The following is a 26252-nucleotide window of genomic DNA, read 5'->3' as shown; positions in this document are numbered from 1 at the left end:
GCTGCAGGATGGAATCTGCAATCACAGTCTTTCTCTCTTTCTAGCTAATTCGTATCCAGCCAGCCTCAGTGCTCCCGCACCCTACTCTCCCTCCCCTCCTCTCTCCACCACTCAGGGACGACCGGGGTCAATAACAGCTGTGATGATGCTCTGTAATTGATGTCATCATTTCAATTTCAGCTGATTACAGTGAAGAGCTTCTCATCGTCTGACCCTGGCTCAGTGGGTACATGAAAAACACACTATAGAGAGGCCTATAAGAGAGGCCCAAGCCCCCACACCGCACGCCACTTCTTGGCTGGCTGAATGGTTTTCTATGGCTATGTAATTTAGATGTAATGACTGTATGTGTTACAGGGCTGTCTGGGGTAAATGGCCATGTCATTTTAACTTAGTAGGAGTTTATTATTGTGATCATCAGGTCCCAGCCTCAACACTGCCATGCCTGCCTGATGTGACTGGCTTGGCTGTAAACTGAGATGATTAAGTCCTCAGCTGACATGTGATACTAAAGCGGGATGGGGAAGACTGTACAGTACAGTAGCTCTGTATAAACTGTAGTGTAGAGTATCTCTCCTCTGTTACACGGCAACAAGAGTGACCGTGATAGGCACAGCCATCCAGGAGAATGTAGAATACTCCATAGCTAAGCATTTATATATTTATTTCGTTTATTTTACCATAATAGGCAGAATCGACTGCACATCCAAAGCTGATTTGTGAAGGTGCTGGAGGCAAAGGCAAAGCTGGAGAAACAGGCAAAAGTCTCTGCACACCTTTATTTTACAAGACAGGTCAAATTAGAACAAACTCTTATTTAGAATGACGGCCTGGCAGATTGCATTTATAGACATATAGAGGCATAGTATTTAACTGGTAAGAATGGTGAGAAAGCACTGTGAATGAATGTGTTGGGACCTTGGCAAATCCAATCGGATCTAGAACCATCCATTTGGAACACCTGTAAATGCCTTTAGCTTTTGCGCTTGTTTCTGAATTCCGAGGCGGTTACAAAATAGTATTTTCAACGCAAATACCAAAATAACATGAGCATCTGGCAGCTCATGCTGTGCACTAATAACACACCTACTCACACATACACACAGACAGACACAACCTCAGAACCTACGGGCTATGAAACGCAACACCTGTGTCTAACATATCGTTATGTTATAAACAACCCACTGTGCTGCTTCTAGCATAACAGTTCATCCTCCATAGAAAGGAGAAAGAGAGCAACACCCTTCACCTACAACCCCACTTGTGTGAGCAACTCTTAACTAGGGAATAGAACAGGACTAAAACAAGAGAAGACAGCTTGCTAAAGGAGCCATGTGGACCGATCGGTCGGTCTGTCTGTCTGTCAGCCTGCCTGTCTTTTTCTCGTTCTCTGTCTCATTCTCTGCCTCTTTCTCTTTCTTCATCTCTTTCTCTGTCTCTGTCTCTGTCTCTCTCTCTCTCTCTCTCTCTCTCTCTCCTGAGTGAGGGATGTAATCTAGGTCTGAATCTGTGGGTGTCGAGAAACAAAAGCAGTCTGCCTCTCCTCTCCTCCCTGGTACTTTTAATAACATCATTAGGAGAGCTATCCCGCTAGTGGCCAAGGGAAAAGGTGGGGGTGGGGGGGTGGGGGGGGGGGGGGGTAAGAAGCGAGAAACAGAGGTGGAAGATGGAGAGAGAACAAGAGATGGAAGGGGAAGAGCGAGATGGGGGGCACGAGGGGGAGACAGAAAGAGAGAGATTTAAAAAAGAGCAGGGGCGTCTAGGCAACATGACAGGTTTAACCCGAGACAGCGCCTGTCACTCATAACCATGACTACAGGCGAGGGAGAGAAAAGATTAAAGAGAGAGGGAAACACTCTCTGATCACCATACATCTCTCAACTCAGAATTTTGGAATTTAGTTGAAATTCGAATTGAATTGGCCACACCCCACAGGATATAGAATTTGAGTTTGAATGACAGGAAGTAGAATTTAATTCAGTGCAATTCAGAGAAATCCCACTCAGTCACAGAACATGAGTTTTATTGAATCTGACAGGTCACACTTCCAGATACCAAAGGATATACGTTTCTCTGGAAATCTTAGTCAAAGACATAAGAGTATGAAAATAGGCTAAAACTACGTCTCCAATAGAAATCCCAGATCAAACGTGTAGGTGATGTCATGGCGACGTTCGCTAGCTAAGCGCATTCACAGAAATACGTAATCGGGTCTAATGGTCGTCTCGCGCCGAACTCCGCATGTGCAGGCGTCAACCATTTCATTTTTTGGGCTTCTTTATGAAGGCCTCTGGCAACTTGAGGAACAACTTGAAGGTTAAACTAATGCACGCTGGGAAATGTAGTATTTTCCCCATATTGAACAGAATTGAAGTGATTAAGGAAATATAATAACTAAGAATTAGAGGTCGACCGATTATGATTTTTCAACGCCGATACCGATACCGATTATTATTATTATTTGCAATAATGACAATTACAACAAAACTGAATGAACAATGAACACTTATTTGAACTTAATATAATACATAAATAAAATCTATTTAGTCTTAAATAAATAACAAAATATGCTCAATTTGGTTTAAATAATGCAAAAACACAGTGTTGGAGAAGAAAGTAAAAGTGCAATATGTGCCATGTAAAAAAGCTAACGTTTAAGTTCCTCGCTCAGAACATGAGAACATATGAAAGCTGGTGGTTCAATATCCCAGTTCTTCAATATTCCCAGTTAAGAAGTTTTAGGTTGTAGTAGGAATTAGGAATTATGACGCGTCGACTATTTCTCTCTATATATAGTATTTCATATAAAGTTGATGTTTGAAGTTTACATACACATTAGCCAAATACATTTAAACTCAGTTTTTCACAATTCCTGACATTTAATCCCAGTAACAATTCCCTGTCTTAGGTCAGTTAGGATCACCACTTTATTTTAAGAATGTGAAGTGTCAGAATAATAGTAGAGAGAATTATTTCTTTCAGCTTTTATTTCTTTCATCACATTCCCAGTGGGTCAGAAGTTTACATACACTCAATTAGTATTTGGTAGCATCGCCTTTAAATTGATTAACCTCACTAGGGTAGGGGGCACTATTTTCACCTCCAGATGAAAAGCGTGCCCAAAGTAAACTGCCTGTTTCTCAGGCCCAGAAGCTAGGACATGCATATGCATATAATTGGTAATTGGTGATTTGGATAGAAAACACTCCAAAGTTTCCAAAGCTGTTAAAATAATGTCTGTGAGTATAACAGAACTGATATGGCAGGCGAAAACCTGACAAAAATCCATCCAGGAAGCGGAATTTTTTTTTATGTTTGTAGTTTTCAATTGACTGCCTATACAGATTCCAATGACTTAGAACGGAAATTGCACTTCCTATGGCTTCCACTAGATGTCAACAGTCTTTAGAAATTGTTTCAGGCTTGTATTCTGAAAAATGAGGGAGTAAGACCAATCTGAATGAGTGATCTGGGAAAGTCCCCAGAACCTGTTTCTGTGCACGACCGAGAGCGCGCCTTTCTTGTTTTCCTTTTATATTGACGAAGCTATTGTCCGGTTGAAATATTATTGATTATTATGACTAAAAACAACCTGAGTTTTGATTAGAAACATCGTTTGACTAGTTTCTACGAACGTTACTGACACTTTTCGGATTTTTCGTTTGCCTGTTGAGACTGCCGTTGAGCCTGTGGATTACTGAACAAAATGTGCCAACAAAACTGAGGTTTTTGGATATAAAGAGGGACTTTATCGAACAAAACGAACATTTATTGTGAAACTGGGAGTCTTGTGAGTGCAACCATATGAAGATCATCAAAAGTAAGTGATTCATTTTATCGCTGTTTCTGACTTTTGTAACTCCTCTACTTGGCTGGTAACTGTTTGTAATGATTTGTCTGCTGGGCGCTGTTCTCAGATAATCGCATTGTATGCTTTCGCCGTAAAGCCTTTTTGAAATCTGACACAGCGGTTGGATTAACAAGAAGTTAATCTTTCAGCCGATGTATAACACTGGTATGTTTTATGAATTTTTATAATGAGTAATTCTGTTTTTGAAATTGGCGCTCTGCAACTTCACTGGATGTTGGCCAGGTGGGACACTACCGTCCCACATACCCTAGAGAAGGTAACTTGGGTCAAACGTTTCGGGTAGCCTTCCACAAGCTTCCCACAATAGGTTGGGTGAATTTTGTCCCATTCCTCCTGACAGAGCTGGTGTAACTGAGTCAGGTTTGTAGGCCTCCTTGCTCGCACACGCTTTTTCAGGTCTGCCCACAAATTTTCTATTGGATTGAGGTCAGGGCTTTGTGATAGCCACGCCAATTCATTGACTTTGTTGTCCTTAAGGCATTTTTCCAAAATTTGGAAGTATGCTTGGGGTCATTGTCCATTTGGAAGACCCATTTGCGACCAAGCTTTAACCTCCTGACTGATGTCTTGAGATGTTGCTTCAATATATCCATCTAATTTTCCTCCCGCATGATGCCATCTATTTTGTGAAGTGCACTAGTCCCTCCTGCAGCAAAGGACCCCAAAAACATGATGCTGCCATCCCCTTGCTTCACGGTTGGGATGGTGTTCTTCGGCTTGCAAGCCTCCCCCTTTTTCCTCCAAACATAACGATGGTCATTATGGCCAAACAGTTCCATTTTTGTTTCATCAGACCAGAGGACATTTCTCCAAAAAGTACGATCTTTGTCCCCATGTGCAGTTGCAAACCGTAGTCTGGCTTTTTTATGGTGGTTTTGGAACAGTGGCTTCTTCCTTGCTGAGCGGCCTTTAAGGTTATGTTGATATAGGACTCGTTACTGTGGCTATAGATACTTTTGTACCTGTTTCCTCCAGCATCTTCACAAGGTCCTTTGCTGTTCTGGGATTGATTTGCACTTTTCACACCAAAGTATGTTCATCTCTAGGAGACAGAACGCGTCTCCTTCCTGAGCGGTATAACGGCTGTGTGGTCCCATGGTGTTTATACTTGCGTACTATTGTTTGTACAGATGAACGTGGTGCCTTCAGGCTTTTGGAAATTCCTCCCAAGGATGAACCAGACTTGTTGTTTTTTCTGAGGTCTTGGCTGATTTCTTTAGATTTTCCCATGATGTCAAGCAAAGAGGCACTGAGATTGAAGGTTTGCCTTGAAATACATCCACAGGAACACCTCCAATTGACTCAAATGATGTCAATTAGCCTATCAGAAGCCTCTAAAGCCATGACATCATTTTCTGGAATTTTCCAAGCTGTTTAAAGGCACAGTCAACTAAGTGTATGTAAACTTCTGACCCACTGGAATTGTGATACAGTGAATTATAAGTGAAATAATCTGTCTGTAAACAATTTTTGGAAAAATTACTTGCATCATGCACAAAGTAGATGTCCTAACCGACTTGCCAAAACTGTAGTTTGTTAGCAAGAAATTTGTGGAGTGGTTGAAAAACTAGTTTTAATGATTCCAACCTAAGTGAATGTAAACTTCCGACTTCAACAGTACCTTTGACTATTGGATGTTCTAATAGGCACTTTAGTATTGCCAGCCTAATCTCAGGAGTTGATAGACTTGAAGTCATAAACAGCACTGTCAAGCAAGCATTGCTAAGATTTGCTGGCAAACGCAGTAAAGTTTGAATGAATGCTTACGAGCCTGCTGCCGCCTACCACCGCTCAGTCAGACTGCTCTATCAACTCATTGACTTAATTATAATATAATAAACACAGAAATACGAGCCGTTAGTCATTAATATGGTCAAATCTGGAAACTATAATTTGAAAACAAAACGTTTATTCTTTCAGTGAAATACGGAACTGTTCCGTATTTTATAGAACGGGCGGCAACCGTAAGTCTAAATATTGCTGTTACATTGCACAACCTTCAATGTTATGTCATATTTATGTAAAATTTTGGCAAATTAGTTCGCTGTTGCATATACCCTGACTCTGTGTGCAATGAACGCAAGAGAAGTGACAGTTTCCCTAGTTAATATTGCCTGCTAACAAGCATTTATTTTAACTAAATGTGCAGGTTTAAAAATATATACTTCTGTGTATTGATTTTAAGAAAGGCATTGATGTTTATGGTTAGGTACATTCATGTAACGATTGTGCTTTTTCGTGAATGCACTTTTGTTAAATCATCCCCCGTTTGGCAAAGTACGCTGTGATTCGATGATAAATTAACAGGCACCGCATTGATTATATGCAATGCAGGACAAGCTCATTAACCTAGTAATATCATAAACCAAGTGTAGTTAACTAGTGATTGTGTGAAGATTGAATGTTTTTTATAAGATAAATGTAATGCTAGCAAGCAACTTACCTTGGCTCCTTGCTGGTGGTCAGCCTGCCATGGAATGCAATGTAATCGGCCATAATCGGCGCCCAAAAATGCTGATTACCGATTGTTATGAAAAATTGAAATCGGCCCTAATTAATCAGCCATGCCGATTAATCGGTCGACCTCTACTAAGAATATCCACATACAGGTTTTGTTTTCCTCTATAATTAATTGTAGCCCTTTCCACTCACAGACACTGTCATCCCGTGTCATTGACAAGCGCCTTAATAGGAACTTACAGTGAGGGGAAAAAGTATTTGATCCCCTGCTGATTTTGTACGTTTGCCCACTGACAAAGAAATAATCAGTCTATACTTTTAATGGTAGGTTTATTTGAACAGTGAGAGACAGAATAACAACAAAAAAATCCAGAAAACGCATGTCAAAAATGTTATAAATGGATTTGCATTTTAATGAGGAAAATAAGTATTTGACCCCTCTGCAAAACATGACTTAGTACTTGGTGGCAAAGCCCTTGTTGGCAATCACAGAGGTCAGACGTTTGTTGTAGTTAGCCACCAGGTTTGCACACATCTCAAGGGGGGATTTTGTCCCACTCCTCTATGCAGATCTTCTCCAAGTCATTAAGGTTTCGAGGCTGACGTTTGGCAACTCGAACCTTCAGCTCCCTCCACAGATTTTCTATGGGATTAAGGTCTGGAGACTGGCTAGGCCACTCCAGGATCTTAATGTGCTTCTTCTTGAGCCACTCCTTTGTTGCCTTGGCCGTGTGTTTTGGGTCATTGTCATGCTGGAATACCCATCCACGACCCATTTTCAATGCCCTGGATGAGGGAAGGAGGTTCTCACCCAAGATTTGACGGTACATGGCCCCGTCCATCGTCCCTTTGATGTTGTGAAGTTGTCCTGTCCCCTTAGCAGAAAAACACCCCTAAAGCATAATGTTTCCACCTCCATGTTTGACGGTGGGGATGATGTTCTTCGGGTCATAGGCAGGATTCCTCCTCCTCCAAACACGGCGAGTTGAGTTGATGCCAAAGAGCTCCATTTTGTTCTCATCTGACCACAACACTTTCACCCAGTTGTCCTCTGAATCATTCAGATGTTCATTGGCAAACTTCAGACGGGCATGTATATGTGCTTTCTTGAGCAGGGGGACCTTGCGGGTGCTGCAGGATTTCAGTCCTTCACGGCGTAGTGTGTTACCAATTGTTTTCTTGGTGACTATGGTCTCAGCTGCCTTGAGATCATTGACAAGATCCTCCCGTGTAGTTCTGGGCTGATTCCTCACCGTTCTCATGATCATTGCAACTCCACGAGGTGAGAGCCCCAGGCCGAGGGAGATTGACAGTTCTTTTGTGTTTCTTCCATTTGCGAATAATCGCACCAACTGTTGTCACCTTCTCACCAAGCTACTTGTCGATGGTCTTGTAGCCCATTCCAGCCTTGTGTAGGTCTACAATCTTGTCCCTGACATCCTTGGAGAGCTCTTTGGTCTTGGCCATGGTGGAGAGTTTGGAATCTGATTGATTGATTGATTGCTTCTGTTGACAGGTGTCTTTTATACAGGTACCATTAAAATTATAGACTGATCATTTCTTTGTCAGTGGGCAAACGTACAAAATCAGCAGGGGATCAAATATTTTTTTTCCTCACTGTAGGTGCTCTGCTTCACAGCACTGCATTGGTTTTGACTGACAGCAGTTATAAACTTGAGAACCGAGCGCGACAAGAAGATGCCCCCATCCCTCCAGCAAATTGGGCTACGTTTGCACATTTGTTGCTGCCTGACTCAGGGCAATGTGTTCTGAAAGATGAGTCGTTGAAGATTATAATATATAAATACCACTTTGATGTCATACAAGCAAACCACACACCCATGAGTCCAAATGTGCACTTCTATTTCCATATTTGAAAACTCATGTTATTTACAGTATCAACATTTATGATCAATATGTTTGATCCACAGTTACAAAGATGACATGCGTTATACCCTGGGTTGTCCTGAACAGAATGTTTGTCATATAGTGAAGAAAATTAGTCACGGAACACACACTTGACTCATGACTCCATTCTATGCGCATAAAAATTACAATCTCTTTGTCTGAAGTTCCGTTTGAAAGACTAACCCTGTAAGATCATATTTTATAACGTACTGAAGCTATCCATGCTGGCAATAGACTAAGCCTTCAAATGATGGAACATTTTTAGATTGCATAAACAACAACAGTAATTGTGTGATGGTGGGGACAGAGGGCTGTGTTCCCGTACAAAAAACTACAAGTGTGCTTGCTTCAGTCCCTCAATGGCAAAGCTAAGAGAGCTAACAAAAAAAGCACCTTATAGTTGAAGGCATTGAAATTATTTAGGAACTGTGCACAGTTTGGAGAGGTGTGTGGCCACTTTGAGACACATGTTAGACCTCTCACTCAAGCCCTTGTAATAGTTTTTTTTCATATCTTGCACATACTCCAAAATGTCAATGAATATTCTTATTGTGTTACTGAATGTATCCAGAGTATTTTCAAATTACGTTATGGACAAATGCTGTGAAAAGTACAGTAAATGTAAAATGCACATCATTTCAACAGGGTAATGTTTGGATTCAGTCTTGTGTCAGGTGAACTCATGTGTCCTCACCTTTGGTCCAATAATTTACCCATAATCTCCAAACGGTTCTCTTTCAATTGCTACCATGGTTATGCATATGTTTTTTTTTAAATATGATTACGCTCAAATGGCGCTCCTGTGAAGTAGTGACGCACGACATATGCCGAGTTTCCTGAGACAAGTCACAAATGAGGGATACAAAGTATATTGAAAGCAGGTTCTTCCACACAGGTCTGGTTCCTGAGTAAATTAAGCAATTAACATCCCATCATGTACTGTATAAAAATGCTGGGCAGGCCATTATATTTGCTACCATGGCTATGCCCCCATAGGATGACAATGGACCCAGCCACAAGGCACGAGCGGTAACTGAATGGTTTGATGAGCATGGAAATGATTTAAACCATATGCATTGGCCCTCTCAGTCACCAGATCTCAACCGAATGGAAAACCTATGGGAGATTCTGTAACGGCGCCTGAGACAGTTTTCCACCTCCATCAACAAAACATAAAATTATTGAATTTTTCATGGAAGAATGGTGTCGCGTCCCTCCTTGAAGAATGTATGCCAAGGTGCATTGAAGCTGTTCTGGCTCGTGGTGGCCCAACACCCTATTAAGACACTTTATGTTGGTGTTTCCTTTATTTTGGCTGTTACCTGTATATTTCTATAGACTACACCTAATATAGAATAGAAGAAGCAATTGAATTTCATTTAATTTCACTGAATTCAATTCTATTCCCTTTACAGTTTTTCTCGATTGCTTAAACACAAAAACTGGTTCCTGTAGCACAAAAACCCATAGTCTTACGTCCTTCCCAAAAACACACACACATTTCCCATAAGCGTAAACACTATTCACCTGTTTCCACACGTTTCAATATTCAAAACTCTTTTGGCAAAACCTTACACAAAAGTGGCCAAATAAATCATTCATTGCACTATATATTCATTCAGCAAATACATGCTCTCACTATAATTAACTCAAGTCATCACAACCTGTTGACTACTTCAAATTAAATTCCAATTCAACAATTGAATTAGAATTTGAGGCATTCTCAAATTTATTCTGAATTGAGCTCAACACTTGTTTCACCATGCATGTATCTGCCATATGCTGGAGACAGTGTGTGACATTATGTGTGTGTGTGTGTGTGTGTGTGTGTGTGTGTGTGTGTGTGTGTGTGTGTGTGTGTGTGTGTGTGTGTGTGTGTGTGTGTGTGTGTGTGTGTGTGTGTGTGTGTGTGTGTGTGTGTGTGTGCTTGTGTGTGTGTGCGGGTGTGCTTGTGTGTGTGTGTGTGTGGGGGGGGGGGGGGCGACTTGTGTTTGTGTGTGTGGGTGTAATACATGTCTCTGCTGTCCAGGTGTTCTCCCACCTGTTGCTAAAGGTTAGCAGGGATGATAACAGGTCTGCCATCCACCACCCGTCCATCCCTTTGTCAATCTGTCTTTCTGTCTGTCTGATTGTTAGATTGAGACGTACATTAGAGAAAGGCCTGGGACCCATAGAGATCCCATAAATCATCAGTTCTATATGTGATTTTATGCTCTCTGCCCAGCTTCCAGTTCCAGCCAATGAAGTACTCTCTCACTCCCTCTCCGGGCCTTCCTATTGGCTGAATCCATACCTGTATACCTGTCTGACTCTATGTTCTCACGGCAACACAATGCCGCCCTATCATTTGGCTGCACCCTCTGATTATCTCAAGCCTGGTCCATCTGGAATGTAAGTTTAGATGGCTGAGAATTTATGTCTTTATGAAGACTGCTATTTTGTTTAATAGTTTACAGTACAAAACATATTTATCTTCTCTAGGGCCGGCGGGACGAAATCGTCCCACCTACGTAACAGCCAGTGGAATCCTGTGGCGCGTTATTCAAATACCTTAGAAATGCTATTACTTCAATTTCTCAAACATATGACTATTTTACACCATTTTAAAGACAAGACTCTCGTTAATCTAACCACACTGTCCGATTTCAAAAAGGCTTTACAACAAAAGCAAAACATTAGATTATGTCAGCAGAGTACCCAGCCAGAAATAATCAGACACCCATTATTCAAGCTAGCATATAATGTCACAAAAACCCAGAAGACAGCTAAATGCAGCACTAACCTTTGATGATCTTCATCAGATGACACACCCAGGACATTATGTTATACAATACATGCATGTTTTGTGCAATCAAGTTCATATTTATATCAAAAACCAGCTTTTTACATTAGCATGTGACGTTCAGAACTAGCATACCCCCCGCAAACTTCCGGTGAATTTACTAAATTACTCACGATAAACGTTCACAAAAAGCATAACAATTATTTTAAGAATTATAGATACAGAACTCCTCTATGCACTCGATATGTCCGATTTTAAAATAGCTTTACAGTGAAAGCACATTTTGCAATATTCTCAGTAGATAGCCCGGCATCACAGGGCTAGCTATTTAGACACCCAGCAAGTTTAGCACTCACCAAAGTCAGATTTACTATAAGAAAAATGTTATTACCTTTGGTGTTCTTCGTCAGAATGCACTCCCAGGACTTCTACTTCAATAACAAATGTTGGTTTGGTTCAAAATAATCCATAGTTATATCCAAATAGCGGCGTTTTGTTCGTGCGTTCAAGACACTATCCGAAAGGGTAAATAAGGGTTACGAGCATGGCGCATTTCGTGACAAAAGAATTCTAAATATTCCATTACCGTACTTCGAAGCATGTCAACCGCTGTTTAAAATCCATTTTTATGCAATTTTTCTCGTAAAAAAGCGATAATATTCCGACCGGGAATCTGCATTTAGGTAAACCGACGAAACAAAATAAAGCATGGGGTCGACTCGGGCACGCGCCTAAGCCCATAGTACTCTGATCGGCCACTTGCCAAAAGCGATAAAGTGTTTCAGCCAGAGGCTGCCTCGATATCGTTCAGCTTTTTCCCGGGCTCTGAGAGCCTATGGGAGCCGTAGGAAGTGTCACGTTAGAGCAAAGATCCTCAGTCTTCAATAAAAAGAGCCCAGATGAACAACAACTTGTCAGACAGGCCACTTCCCATATAGAATCCTCTCAGATTTTTGCCTGCCATATGAGTTCTGTTATACTAACAGACACCATTCAAACAGTTTTAGAAACTTTAGGGTGTTTTCTATCCAAAGCCAATAATTATATGCATATTCTAGTTACTGGGCAGGAGTAGTAACCAGATTAAATCGGGTACGTTTTTTATCCGGCCGTGTCAATACTGCCCCCTACCCCCAACAGGTTTAAGTACAGTCCATGTGTTGGGATCAGGCAATCAGTTCAAGTTTATACAGATCTCTTTCTCGCTCTGTTTATCTCTCCTTCTCTCGCTCCCTTTCCATTTCCCTCCCTCCCTCCTCTCTCTCTCTCTCTCCCTTTCCCTCCTCTTTCTCTTCCTCCTCCCCCTATCCACATCTCTCTGTCTGTGGTCTGGGATAGGAGGAGGAGGACAGTGGTGGCAGGAAACAGAAGAACAGCAGGAACTACCTTTCCTCTTTTCTCCTCTAGGCTAACACACACTACTGTACATTCCACACATCGCTCTCTCTCTCTCTCTCTCTCTCTCTTTCTATCTTTTGCTCTCTCTCTCTCCCTCTGCTACGGAAAAATCCCCAAACACACACACACACACACACACACTCTCTCTCTTTCTCCAGCCTGGCTGTCTTTCTAATGCATACAGGAGAGCAGAGAATGACACACACACACTTTGAACAGCTTCTGTAGCTTTGACCGAGTATGCTAGGCCAGGGGGGAAGCCATTAGTGGGACGAGGTTTATAAACACACACACACACACACACACACACACACACACACACACACACACACACACACACACACACACACACACACACACACACACACACACACACACACACACACACACACACACACACACACACACACACGTATAAAATATTCCAAGAGGCTAGGTTAGGTAAGTTTAGGTTATGATTTCTGTACTGAAATTCTTCCACTAAAACTAATTCTCTCCCACATGTGGGGGAGTCTGAGGGAGGGGGCATACTACAGTCATGCTGTAATTTAATTTTCCTTTACCCCACCACCACATGACCACCATCTCCAACGCCCTTTTCCCCACTGTGCTGCCTCTCCTCAACTACTCAACAAGACCTCACCAGTTGATCACATACTCTTTCTTCACAAGAAACCAATTCACCTCAAAGACCATTCATTTTTCCACACCACCCTTGCTTTCATTCTCTCTCTCTCCCTGTCTCTCTCTTGGTTTCTCTACACTCTGCTTTTGCTCCCCTTCTGTCTCTTTTTCTCTGTCCCTGTCTTTTCCTTCACCCCTCTCCTCTCTGCCACTCCCTTCATTCCCATCTCCTCACTCTCCCTTTCTCTCTTTTTCTCTCTCCCTTTCCCTCTCTCTGGATTGTGGCTAGTGGCCAGGCAGTGAGCTGGGGGCAGGCCAGAGCAGAGCGGAGAGGTGGTGTAGGGCCTGCCCCTTGTGCCCATGCTGGCAGTATATTGGCTGGCTACTGGCTGGCTGTCTGGCTGCTGTGTGGCTGCTGGCTGGGTGCCTGCTCTCTCAGCTGGTCAAAGGGTCCCCAGTGTACTCAGCTCTAAACGGCTCCAGTTGTTGGCTGTCGACTAATGAACAATGGTCTAATGAAGGAACATCCTCTCCTCCCTTCTTTCCCTCCCTTCTCCTCTTCTTACTCCCTAAGGAGAGGGGTCCTGTCCTCCTCTTCTCATCCTCTCTTCTCCGCAGGCAGGTCAAACACACATACACAGTCCCACAGAGACAAAAAAATGCAGGTCATTGGGGCCTCCCTCTCCTCCACCCCCCGAGACAAACACACAGACCAAATATCCATGCATGAGATTTCAAACTCATCGCTCAGTCGATTTAGTCTTCAAAATACCTACCTAACATTGCATTGACAACAGAAATACAACTAACTCTTAATCTTTTGATTTGATCATTTCAATAAACACACTCAAGCAAATCACATAGCCTCTTTCAATATATCAAATGACATCTGTATAACAAACTTCAGACTACTGTGTCACCTCTCTCTGACTTCGACTGAGAGAGGTGACACAACTCAGCTACTACACATGTCGCGCGGGCCTCACGGTGGAGCATCAACAAAATAGCAACATGACCCCTCCATGACCTCTGAACCCTGGGGTCAACCAGGAAGCATGCTGAGTCACCAGAGACAAGTCAAGGGGTTACACAGTAGAGTTCTTTCTCTTTCCCCTCTCTCTCTCTCGCTCTCTGTGTGTCTGTTTCTGTCTGTCTCTGTCTCTCAGTGTTTCCCTCCTTCTCTCTCCATCTCTCTCTCTCGCTCTAGCTCTCTCTCTTCCTCTCTCTGTCTCTCTCTCTGTCTACGCACTGGGCGTTCCTATGGAAACTCGGACATGGCTCCTCTCACTCTCTCTCTCTCTCTCTCTCTCTCGCTCGCAGTTGTTGACACATAAGCACACACAATCTAAAGATTGGGATAGGAATGGCGACTCATAACCTCACTCCACAGGCCTTCCAGGCCATCTAAATTGAGAGAAACATCCTTACACGGTCCCGAACAGACAAAAACAGATTTGAAAAACAGAAACATCACCAATACAATGCATCCAGTCAAATGAGCTAGATTTTCATAAAGCACAGAGCTCGATAAAGCGCCACAAATCAGCAATAAGAACCTCACAGGAAATTCTATACAGCGCAGTAAACTTGAGCGGGACGAATGTCAAACCCAGTACAGAAGTGAAACAGTGCTAAGAGACAGTTAGATGGGCACTGTTCACAGCGGACAAAGACATTCTCTACAGTAACCCAAACAACCCAAACTCACCAGGCCGTCGCAATTGCTGATTGCTACGGTGGCTCCGGGCGTGTCTGTGACGTCACCCACGTAGAAACAGTCTCCCTGCAGTGGCTCGGAGCGCGTGGCTGTCCCGTTGCTGTCGTCATCGTCGTGCCACTCCATCTTGGCTCCGGGGGCCACCAGTCGCGCATTGTGCCGCAGACGCAGGTGGAACTCCCGGCCGAAGACGGTGACGTTGTAGTAAAGCTGTCTGTCTCGGGGCCCTCCATCCTCCTCGTACATTTCCTCTCTTTCTTCATCTCCTCCTCCTCCCCCGTTCTCTCCGGTCTCCCTCCTCCGGCGCCTATGGGGCTGCCCCGCCCCCACCCCCGGCCGGCCGGCCGACACGGCGTGGGACAGGAAGCGGCCGTCTGCGTCCACGCTCACGGGCCTCACCAGTCCATACTCCCCCAGGACATGCTGCAGGGAGTCTGAAGGTTGGAGGAGGGGAGAGATGGGAGAGGGACAAGTGGATAGGGAATGAGGGAGAAAAGGGTGGTGGGAGGAGAGGGTGGAGAGGGACAAGTGGGACAGTTGGAGGTGGGGAGAGGGGGAGGGAGAGAGGGAGAAGGATAGGGGATAGGTGGATGGTGGTGAGGGAGAGCAGAGGAGAAGAGAGAAGAGGAGGAGAGAGGTTAGTGGGAGAGATAGGATGGGAGAGGAGAAGAAGGAGAGAAGAGGTGAGAGAGGAATGCAGAGGGAGGATAAGGGGGAGATGAGGAAGGGATGGAGAAGGGAGAGATGAGGAGGATAGGAAAGGGCAGGAATGAGAGAGAATAAGAAAAGTATACAGAGAGAGATAGGTAGAGTTGGGAAAGAGAATTAGGGGAAAGGGGAGGGGCTATGTTAGAGATGTCATGTTCCGTTGTTAATGGCATCCCTTCTTGATCACAGAGAAAATATGCATGGACTTCAAACAGATAAGCCTATCCAACACAGAGACACACAAACATACACACCCCACCCCTGAACCCAGATGCAACCCCACGCCCTTGATGGGCTGTGTGCGGTTTGCTCTATGACACTCACAAGTCACACAAGAGTCAAAGGTAAGGGGTTCTACATAGAAGATCATAGGAAATCCCAGGACATAGTGTCTATAATACTGTAATAAGTTCACATAGTTGCTGTCACAAACTCTAAGTTGACACTGACTAGTAGGATATTCATTTCCCAATGAGCAAACAATATCCATACTTTCAGCATTCTTATACATTCATTTTTTTTATCAGGTTTTTGATTGGCTGACCAAATTTTTTATTGACCTTTGTCAATAAAACTCATGAATGCAACTGTTTATGTACATTTTTATATTCCACTTGTAGCCATGGTTGTCCTGAAAAGAAAATGGTAAGACATTTAAATGTGAGGCTAAATATGAGAGCAGAGCAAGCAGATGAGAGTAGTTAATTTCAGCTTGTTTTGCTGTGGGAAGTCTGGTTACAATGGAGTTAACATTTGGAGAGACATGCAGCCTAATTAATATAATGTATTTTAGCCTATTGCATCACCATCATTATTACTTCCCCATAATCAGGTCTTAATGCACTGTAGGCCGTTTTCTTGGCGACGCACTGCAATATAACTGTGACACTGACAGTGACACCTCCCTCGGAGGCAGCTTTTAGACGCGTGAGAGAGATGCTCCCTCCGGGGCGCTAGTGACAGAACGCTGCGCCTCGACCACATATCACTACTCTCTACTCAAAGCCACAGCACTAGATCACATCAGTGACACTAACGACTCTCCGCTGTCCTTCTCAATATCACTTGCATTATTATTATCTAAACAGATATCTTTTACACAGATAACACATATTATGGTGTTTTGTTTTCATCACTGGGCTGTAATGAGTGTAACCGAGATCATGATTTAATAGCGGTGCAAATAAGCAGGCGAGGGTGAGGTGCACCACATACTTGATTCCTGCAAGATTTTATCAATCTGATTCCATGTCTGATTCCATGATGACAGAGCCCAACATGTTTTGATAGGCTATATCATTTCCCCATGGTCGCTAAATAAAAGTTTTCTGCAACACATGAGTGAGATATCGATACTGAGCGTAATGTTATTATTCTGCAATGTTTATTGTTATTATTATTATTAGGACTATTGTTATTCTCTAATGTAACGGAGATGAGATGTTCATTTCTAATCGAAAACATCCGACCCTTCCCTTCTTGTGACCAAATCGATAGCTTCTATCTCCACCTAATCACATAAGGTTACTCCATGGCAAACGCCGACAACAAACCTATCCTTGCATCCTAACACAGCCAAAGTGAATTCCCCTGCCCTGACTGTCCGAAATGCTAAACCGCGTCAAGGAGCGGGATGAGGAGAGGAGAGAGAGAAACGCACACTTAACAACACTGCCTGCCCTGACACAGCACAGAGAGAGAACAATCTTCGGGGAAAGTATCGGGAACCTTGATCCACTAACCTTGATCCATCCACTAAACCAAAGTTGAAAAGGGACGTTTTTAGGGTGTGTATATACAGTAGCTGCAGCCTACAGCCCTGGCTACTATGTTGGGCGCGCAGAAGGTTGCGTCTACCCAATTGACCCCCAGCGTATGGAAACAGCAAAATATTGTAAACATAAACAGTCCCACGTTTACGTACCTACGCTACTGGCGATATATAGGCCACTCGTGTGCAGAAAGGCCGACAGAATGATTAAGATAGTCAATCCAGGCGCGAGACCCATGGCAGCTCCGAACTGCGCAGGTGAGAGAGTGGGACTTCGGGCTCCAGTGTGCTAAAGTTCCCCGCGACTAGCCACACCGCCACGACAGCAACAGCACAGCAGCCCGCAACTAACTGCCAAGTGCACCCGGAGAGAACGCTCTCTCTCTCTCGCTCACTCCTCCCTCTCTCTGTCTCTCTCTCGCTTTCTCAATCTCACTCGCTCACACACACTCTCTTTCTCTCTCTCTCTCGCTCCTGCTCCTTGCCTCTGCGCTCTGACAACTCCCCGACTCTACATACACATACACACGCGCCCACACATTTCTCTGACTGTACTCACGCAGAGGCGCGAGGTAGATAAGGATAGTTCTGAAAACATTGGGCGTGCTGCGACTGATTGACAGTTCATGACAGCTTAAATAAATGAGAGGAAAGTCTGAGAAAATGACCAACCTTTCCCCTTCCACCCGAGAAAGAGTAATTTAATAGTGGAAAAGTTGTTTTGTAACTTTAAACTATTCTCCCGAATCAATTATGTTTGGAGTGCACGTTTCACTGGTCACGCCGCCAACACTGTGCACCATTCTGAAAATCTTGCATAAACTTTGAATATCCAGTGAGCGTCCGGAGTCAGAATAAGCAGTGGTGCAACATCGCCTTGCGTGGCGGCAGACGGAACTAAAAGACTAAGGTCGGGAGGGGAATGATAAAGCACAACTGAAGGCAAATATAAAGCATCTTACGTTTCATGTCCAGTCTTTAGGCATCCTCTTTCATTGTGGTATACAGAACCTTGCCCCATCTTAACTTTTAAAACGTTTTGGAAATTAAGTAAAGTACACGAAAAGAGAAGAAAAGAAAAGTCAGTTCCATGTTTGAGCTTTGTTTTACATTTGTGTATTGTGACCTCTGCCTGTGTAGTGTGGTCTGGTCGCTCTCCTTTCTCCTCTCACACAGTGAGTTAATGCACCTATGTTACATCCAGCTTCATTATCCGTTATAGGATTGGGCTGTCAACTCATTACCGCCTGCGGTGTGGCAAAAAAGAGAGAGAAAGTGAGAGAGAGAAATATGGGGTTGTATGATATGGAGAGAGACAGAGCAGGCAGAGAAAGTTAGAAAAATGGGAGGGCGAGAGAGAGAGAGAGAGAGAGAGAGAGAGAGATAAATGGATAGGGTGAGATACTGTATATCTGGGCCAGTGTGGGTGCATGCAGGTAAAAACAGTCCAATAGCACCTGGAGGTCCTCACAATACTAACAGAGACACTGCACCTGTATGTGTGTCTGTGTGTGTGTGTGTGAGAGAGAGAGAGAGAGAGAGAGAGAGAGAGAGAGAGAGAGAGAGAGAGAGAGAGAAGATCTTTCACCAGGTATTTACAGTACATCACATGAAGGCCCTCAAGGCTTTGTAGAATCGCCTTCGGCCTCTCCCACACACACACACATACATGCACGCACGCAGGCAGGCAGGCGCGCACACACACACACACACACACACACACACACACACACACACACACACACACACACACACACACAAAACACGAAAACAAACACACACAGACACACTCCTTGTGAAGTGAGCCCAGCCCTTTCCTCGGCTCTAGCTGTTCGTGGCATTGCTGGGAAATGTCACAATGTTCCAAACCCTACCCAGCAGCCCCGTCTGCCACCCACCCGCCCGCCCGCCCGCCCTCCTGTCCCAACCCCCCCCTTAACCCCCCCCCTTACACTCCCCGCCCCTCCTCTGTTCCTGGTTGCTTCACTGTTGCCATGGAGATACCCAAGCCCCGCACCTTGAAAAGTACACTTGGAGAAGCTGTGAGGGAGGAAGGGAGGGAGACTCCGCTAATATCCTTCTCCCAGACCGTTGTGTGTTTGTTTAGGTTATTATAGCTAGAGCCGCGCTTGACAGGAGGCAGGGAATTACATGTTCATCGTCTGTGCATGTGCAAACAGCTTTTGTGATAGAGAAATAGATACCAGTTACAACCAGTTTTGTCAAAAAATGTGTTCTGTCAAAGTCGTGTTGTATTGATGTGTGATTCTGTGATGTTTTAATTGGCGGCAGGTGAAGGGTTTAGTATGTTTGTGGGTTTGACATGCTGTGGATGAGATGCTGCAGCGTTCTTTGCCTGTTTGTTCCTTTCATATACGGCTTAATAAAAACATAACAATAACAAATCAAATCAAATCGAACATTATTTGTCACATTCGCCGAATACAGCAATTGTAGACCTTACCGTGAAATGATTCCTTACAAGCCCTTAACCAGCAGTTAACAAGAAGTGTTAAGAAAATATTTACCAAAAAAACTAAAGTAAAATATAATAAAAAGTAACACAATAAAATAACAATAACGAGGCTATATACAGGGGGTACCGAGTCAGTGTGCGGGGGAACAGGCAAGTTGAGGTAATTTGTACATGTAAGTAGGGGTGAAGTGACTATGCATAGATAATAAACAGTGAGTAGCAGCAGTGTACAAAACAAATGGGGGGTCAATGTAAATAGTCCAGTAGCCATTTGATTAATTGTTCAGCAGTCTTATGGCTTGGGAGTAGAAGCTGTTAAGGAGCCTTTTGGTCCTAGACTTGGCGCTCCGGTACCGCTTGCTGTGCGGTAGCAGAGAAAACAGTCTATGACTTGGGTGACTGGAGTCTCTGACAATTTTATGAGCTTTCCTCTTACATACCTATTATATAGGTCCTGGATGGCAGTAAGCTTGGCCCCAGTGATGTACTGGGCTGTATGCACTACCCTCTGTATCGCCTTACTGTCAGATGCCGATCAGTTGCCATACCAGGCGGTGATGCAACCGGTCAGGATGCTCTCGATGGTGCAGCTGTAGAACTTTTTGATGATCTGGGGACCCAGGCCAAATCTTTTCAGTCTCCTGAGGGGGAAAAGGTTTTGTCATGCCCTCTTCACGAGTGTCTTGGTATGTTTGGACCATGATAGTTTGTTGGTGATGTGGACACCAAGGAACTTGATACTCTCGACCCCCTTCACTACAGCCCGTTGATATTAATGGGGGCCTGTAAGGCCCGCCTTTTCCTGTAGTCCACGATCAGCTCCTTTGTCTTGCTCACATTGAGGGAGAGGTTGTTGTCCCCTCACCACACAGCCAGTTCTCTGACCTCCCTATTGGCTGTCTCATAGTTGTCGGTGACAGGCCTACCACTGTTGTGTCGTCAGCTAACTTAACCTGTTATGGCTAGGGGGCAGTATTTTCACGTCTGGATAAAAAACGTACCCGATTTAATCTGATTACTACTCCTGCCCAGTAACTAGAATATGCATATAATTATTGGCTTTGGATAGAAAACACTCCAAAGTTTCTAAAACTGTTTGAATGGTGTCTGTGAGTATAACAGAACTCATATGGCAAGCAAAAACCTGAGAAGATTTCATGCAGGAAGTGGCCTGTCTGACAAGGTGTCGTTCTTCTTGTCTCTGTTTATTGAAGAGTGAGGATCTTAGCTGTCCCGTGACACTTCCTACGGCTGCCATAGGCTCTCAGAAGGCGGCAAAATGCAGAATCGTGGCTTTGCAGGCTCTGGCTGAAAAAAAGTAGCGCGTTTGGGTAGTGGCTGGTTACAGTACTGTGAGACTCAGGCTCGTGCCCGCGTCGACCGAAAGCTTTGTTTACTTTCCTCTGTTTAGCTAAATGGACATTCCCGGTCGGAATATTATCGCTTTTTTACGAGAAAAATGGCATAAAAATGGATTTTAAACAGCGGTTGACATGCTTCGAAGTACGGTAATGGAATATTTAGATTTATTTTGTCACGAATTGCGCCATGCGCGAGACCCTGATTTACCATTTCGGATAGTGTCTGGGACGCACGAACAAAACGCGGCTATTCGGATATAACGATGGATTATTTTGGACCAAACCAACATTTGTTATTGAAGTAGCAGTCCTGGGAGTGCATTCTGACGAAGACAACCAAAGGTAATCAAACTTTTATAATAGTAAATCTGATATTGGTGAGTGCTAAACTTGCCGGGTATCTAAATAGCTAGCCCGTGATGGCTGGGCTATGTACTTAGAATATTGCAAAATGTGCTTTCACCAAAAAGCTATTTTAAAATCGGACATATCGAGTGCATAGAGGAGTTCTGTATCTATAATTCTTAAAATAATTGTTATGCTTTTTGTGAACGTTTATCGTGAGTAATTTAGTAAATTGTTAGCAAATTCCTCCGGAAGTTTGCGGGGGGTATGCTAGTTCTGAACGTCACATGCTAATGTAAAAAGCTGTTTTTTGATATAAATATGAACTTGATTGAACAAAACATGCATGTATTGTATAACATAATGTCCTAGGTGTGTCATCTGATGAAGATCATCAAAGGTTAGTGCTGCATTTAGCTGTCTTCTGGGTTTTTGTGACATTATATGCTAGCTTGAAAAATGGGTGTCTGATTATTTCTGGCTTGGTACTCTGCTGACATAATCTAATGTTTTGCTTTCGCTGTAAAGCCTTTTTGAAATCGGACAGTGTGGTTAGATAAAGGAGAGTCTTGTCTTTAAAATGCTGTGAAATAGTCATATGTTTGAAAAATTGAAGTTTTTGTATTTTTGAGGAATTTGTAATTCGCGCCACGCCTATCATTGGATATTGGAGCAGGTGTTCCGCTAGCGGAACGTCTAGATGTAAGAGGTTAATGAAGGTGTTGGAGTCATGTTTGGCCACGTAGTCGTGGGTGAACAGGGAGTACAGGAGGGGACAAAGCATGCACCCCTGAGGGGCCCCATTGTTGAGGATCAGCATGGCAGACTTGTTTTTGCCTACCCTTATCACCTGGGGGCGGCACGTCAGAAAGTCCAGGATCCAGTTGCAGAGAGAGGTATTTAGTCTCAAGGTCCTTAGCTTAGTGATGAGCTTCGTGGGCACTATGGTGTTGAATAGCATTGAACAGCATTCTCACATATGTGTTCCTTTTGACCAGTTGGGAAAGGGCAGTGTGGATAGCAATTAAGATTGCATCATCTGTGGATCTCCTGGGGCGGTATGCGAATTGGAGTGGAGTGGGTCTAGGGTATCCGGGAGGATGCTGTTGATGTGAGCCATCAACAGCATCCTCCCGGAACCCAACATGAGTGCTACGAGTCCTACGGGGCGGTAATCATTTAGGCAGGTTACCTTCGCTTCCTTGGGCACAGGGACTATGGTGGTCTGCTTGAATCATGTAGGTATTACAGACTTGGTCAGGAAGAGGTTGAAATGTCAGTGAAGACACTTGCCATTTGTCCACGCATGCTTTGAGTACACGTCCTGTTAATCCGTCTGGCCCCGTGGCTTTGTGAATATTGACCTGTTTAAAGTTTTTTTTGGTTTTTGTTTTGTCTATCTCTGCGGATGACTTCGTCAACCATTTTGAAAAGAAGGTTGACGACATCCGATCCTCGTTTGTTAACCTGTTTAGGATAGGGGGCAGTATTTTCACGGCTGGATAAAAAACGTACCCGATTTAATCTGGTTATTACTCCTGCCCAGAAACTAGAATATGCATATAATTGTTTGATTTGGATAGAAAACACCCTAAAGTTTCTAAAACTGTTTGAATGGTGTCTGTGAGTATAACAGAACTCATATGGCAGGCCGAAACCTGAGAAGATTCTAAACAGGAAGTGCCCTCTCTGACCATTTCTTGGCCTTCTATACCCTCTCTATCGAAAACAGAGGATCTCTGCTCTAACGTGACATTTTCTAAGACTCCCATAGGCTCTCAGAATGAATGATGACTCTGCAGTCCCTGGCTGAAAAACAGTAGCGCATTTGGATAGTGGTTGATCTGAGAACAATGAAACGGGTGCGCGCGTGCACGTGACGAGTCCATTTTACATTTTCAGTCTTTGAACGAAAACAACGTCGCCCGGTCGGAATATTATCGCTATTTTACGAGAAAAATCGCATAAAAATTGATTTTAAACAGCGTTTGACATGCTTCGAAGTACGGTAATGGAATATTTTGAATTTTTCTGTCACGATACGCGCCGGCGCGTCACCCTTCGGATAGTGTCTTGAACGCAATAATTTTTCTTATAGTAAATCTGAGTTTGGTGAGTGCCAAACTTGGTGGGTGTCAAAATAGCTAGCCTGTAATGGCCGGGCTATCTACTCAGAATATTGCAAAATGTGCTTTCACCGAAAAGCTATTTTAAAATCGGACATAGCGATTGCATAAAGGAGTTCTGTATCTATGATTCTTAAAATTATTTTTATGTTTTTTGTGAATGTTTATCGTGAATAATTTAGTAAATTCACCGGAAGTTTCGGTGGGTATGCTAGTTCTGAACGTCACATGCTAATGTAAAAAGCTGGTTTTTGATATAAATATGAACTTGATTGAACAAAACATGCATGTATTGTATAACATAATGTCCTAGGAGTGTCATCTGATGAAGATCATCAAAGGTTAGTGCTGCATTTAGCTGTGGTTTTGGTTTTTGTGACATTATATGCTAGCTTGAAAAATGGGTGTGTGATTATTTCTGGCTGGGTACTCTCCTGACATAATCTAATGTTTTGCTTTTGTTGTAAAGCCTTTTTGAAATCGGACAATGTGGTTAGATAAAGGAGAGTCTCGTCTTTAAAATGGTGTAAAATAGTCATATGTTTGAAAAACTGAAGTTTTTGATTTTTGAGGAATTTGTAATTCGCGCCACGCCCTATCATTGGATATTGGAGCGGTGTTCCACTAGCGTAACATCTAGATGTATGAACGACACCGCTGGTCCTGCTCACATTGCTCTACTCTATGCTTTGACCTCTTTCTCTCCTCTCTCTCCAGATGAAATCTTGCGACTTGTGACGGCCGGCCGCCCAACAACCTGCCCGCTTGTCCCTATCCCCTCCTCTTTTCTCCAGACCATTTCCGGAGACCTTCTCCCTTACTTCACCTCGCTCATCAACTCATCCTTGACCGCTGGCTACGTCCCTTCCGTCTTCAAGAGAGCGAGAGTTGCACCCCTTCTCAAAAAAACCTACACTCGATCCCTCTGATGTCAACAACTACAGACCAGTATCCCTTCTTTCTTTTCTCTCCAAAACTCTTGAGTGTGTCGTCCTTGGCCAGCTCTCTTGCTATCTCTCTCAGAATGACCTTCTTGATCCAAATCAGTCAGGTTTCAAGACTGGTCATTCAACTGAGACTGCTCTTCTCTGTGTCACGGAGGCACTCCGCACTGCTAAAGATAACTCTCTCTCCTCTGCTCTCATCCTTCTAGACCTATCTGCTGCCTTTGATACTGTGAACCATCAGATCCTCCTCTCCACCCTCTCCGAGTTGTGCATCTCCGGCGCGGCTCACTCTTGGATTGCGTCCTACCTGACAGGTCGCTCCTACCAGGTGGCGTGGCGAGAATCCATCTCCGCACCACGTGCTCTCACCACTGGTGTCCCCCAGGGCTCAGTTCTAGGCCCTCTCCTATTCTCGCTATACACCAAGTCACTTGGCTCTGTCATATCCTCACATGGTCTCTCCTATCATTGCTACGCAGACGACACACAATTAATCTTCTCCTTTCCCCCTTCTGATAACTAGGTGGTGAATCGCATCTCTGCATGTCTGGCAGACATATCAGTGTGGATGACGGATCACCACCTCAAGCTGAACCTTGGCAAGACGGAGCTGCTCTTCCTCCCGGGGAAGGACTGCCCGTTCCATGATCTCGCCATCACAGTTGACAACTCCGTTGTGTCCTCCTCCCAGAGTGCTGAGAGCCTTGGCGTGACCCTGGACAACACCCTGTCGTTCTCCGTTAACATCAAGGCGGTGACCCGATCCTGTAGGTTCATGCTCTACAACATTCGCAGAGTACGACCCTGCCTTACACAGGAAGCAGCGCAGGTCCTAATCCAGGCACTTGTCATCTCCCGTCTGGATTACTGCAACTCGCTGTTGGCGGGGCTCCCTGCCTGTGCCATTAAACCCCTACAACTCATCCAGAACGCCACATCCCATCTGGTGTTCAACCTTCCCAAGTTCTCTCACGTCACCCCGCTCCTCCGCACATGCCACTGGCTTCCAGTTGAAGCTCGCATCTGCTACAAGACCATGGTGCTTGCCTATGGAGCTGTGAGGGGAACGGCACCTCCGTACCTTCAGGCTCTGATCAGTCCCTACACCCAAAGAAGGGCACTGCGTTCTTCCACCTCTGGCCTGCTCGCCTCCCTACCTCTGCGGAAGCACAGTTCCCGCTCAGCCCAGTCAAAACAGTTCGCTGCTCTGCCACCCCAATGGTGGAACAAGCTCCCTCATGATGCCAGGACAGCGGAGTCAATTACCACCTTCTGGAGACACCACCTCTTTAAGGAATACCTGGGATAGGATAAAGTAATCATTCTGACCCCACCCACCCCCCCACCCTCCCCCCAAAAAGATATAGATGTACTATTGTAAAGTGGTTGTTCCACTGGATATCATAAGGTGATTGCACCAATTTGTAAGTCACTCTGGATAAGAGTGTCTGCTAAATGACGTAAATGTAATGTAAATGTAAAGGTCTTGCTCACATCGGCTACCGAGAGCGTTATCGCACAGTCATCATGAACAGCTTATGCTCTCGTGCATGCTTCAGTGTTGCTTGCCTGAAGCGAGCATAAAAGTATTTTAGCTCGTTTGGTAGGCTCGCGTCACTGGGCAGCTCGCGTCTGGGTTTCCCTTTTCACAATAACTTATGAAACTGTGTGGAAACATCAGCTGAGGGCTGCAGGGAGATCAAGGCTTCTCTCTCTCTCTTTCTCTCTATCTCTCCCTCTCGATCTCACTCATCTCTC

At 44.2% G+C, this 26252-nt stretch overlaps 1 protein-coding gene across 2 annotated transcripts in view; it reads right to left on the bottom strand.

The window, feature by feature from the left end:
• The window catches only part of LOC106604833 (A disintegrin and metalloproteinase with thrombospondin motifs 2), a 209226-nt gene extending 191441 nt beyond the window's left edge, over positions 1 to 17785 (bottom strand). Inside the window, exons 1-2 of one of the 2 annotated variants that reach the window (XM_014199880.2) lie at positions 17393 to 17785; positions 14752 to 15194 (exon numbers count right to left, since the gene is read on the bottom strand). In XM_014199880.2, the coding sequence (XP_014055355.1) occupies positions 14752 to 15194; positions 17393 to 17477 (528 nt within the window). In that variant the 5' untranslated portion in view covers positions 17478 to 17785. The remainder of the gene's footprint in view (positions 1 to 14751; positions 15195 to 17392) is intronic. The other variant, XM_045718244.1, reaches the window with a different exon arrangement.
• Between the last annotated feature and the right edge of the window lie 8467 nt (positions 17786 to 26252).

Source organism: Salmo salar, chromosome ssa05 (genome assembly GCF_905237065.1).
Source record: "Salmo salar chromosome ssa05, Ssal_v3.1, whole genome shotgun sequence".
NCBI classification, from domain to species: Eukaryota; Metazoa; Chordata; class Actinopteri; order Salmoniformes; family Salmonidae; genus Salmo; species Salmo salar.
The sequence above is the reverse complement of the archived record's forward strand: the minus strand, read 5'-3'. Positions and strand labels throughout refer to the sequence as shown.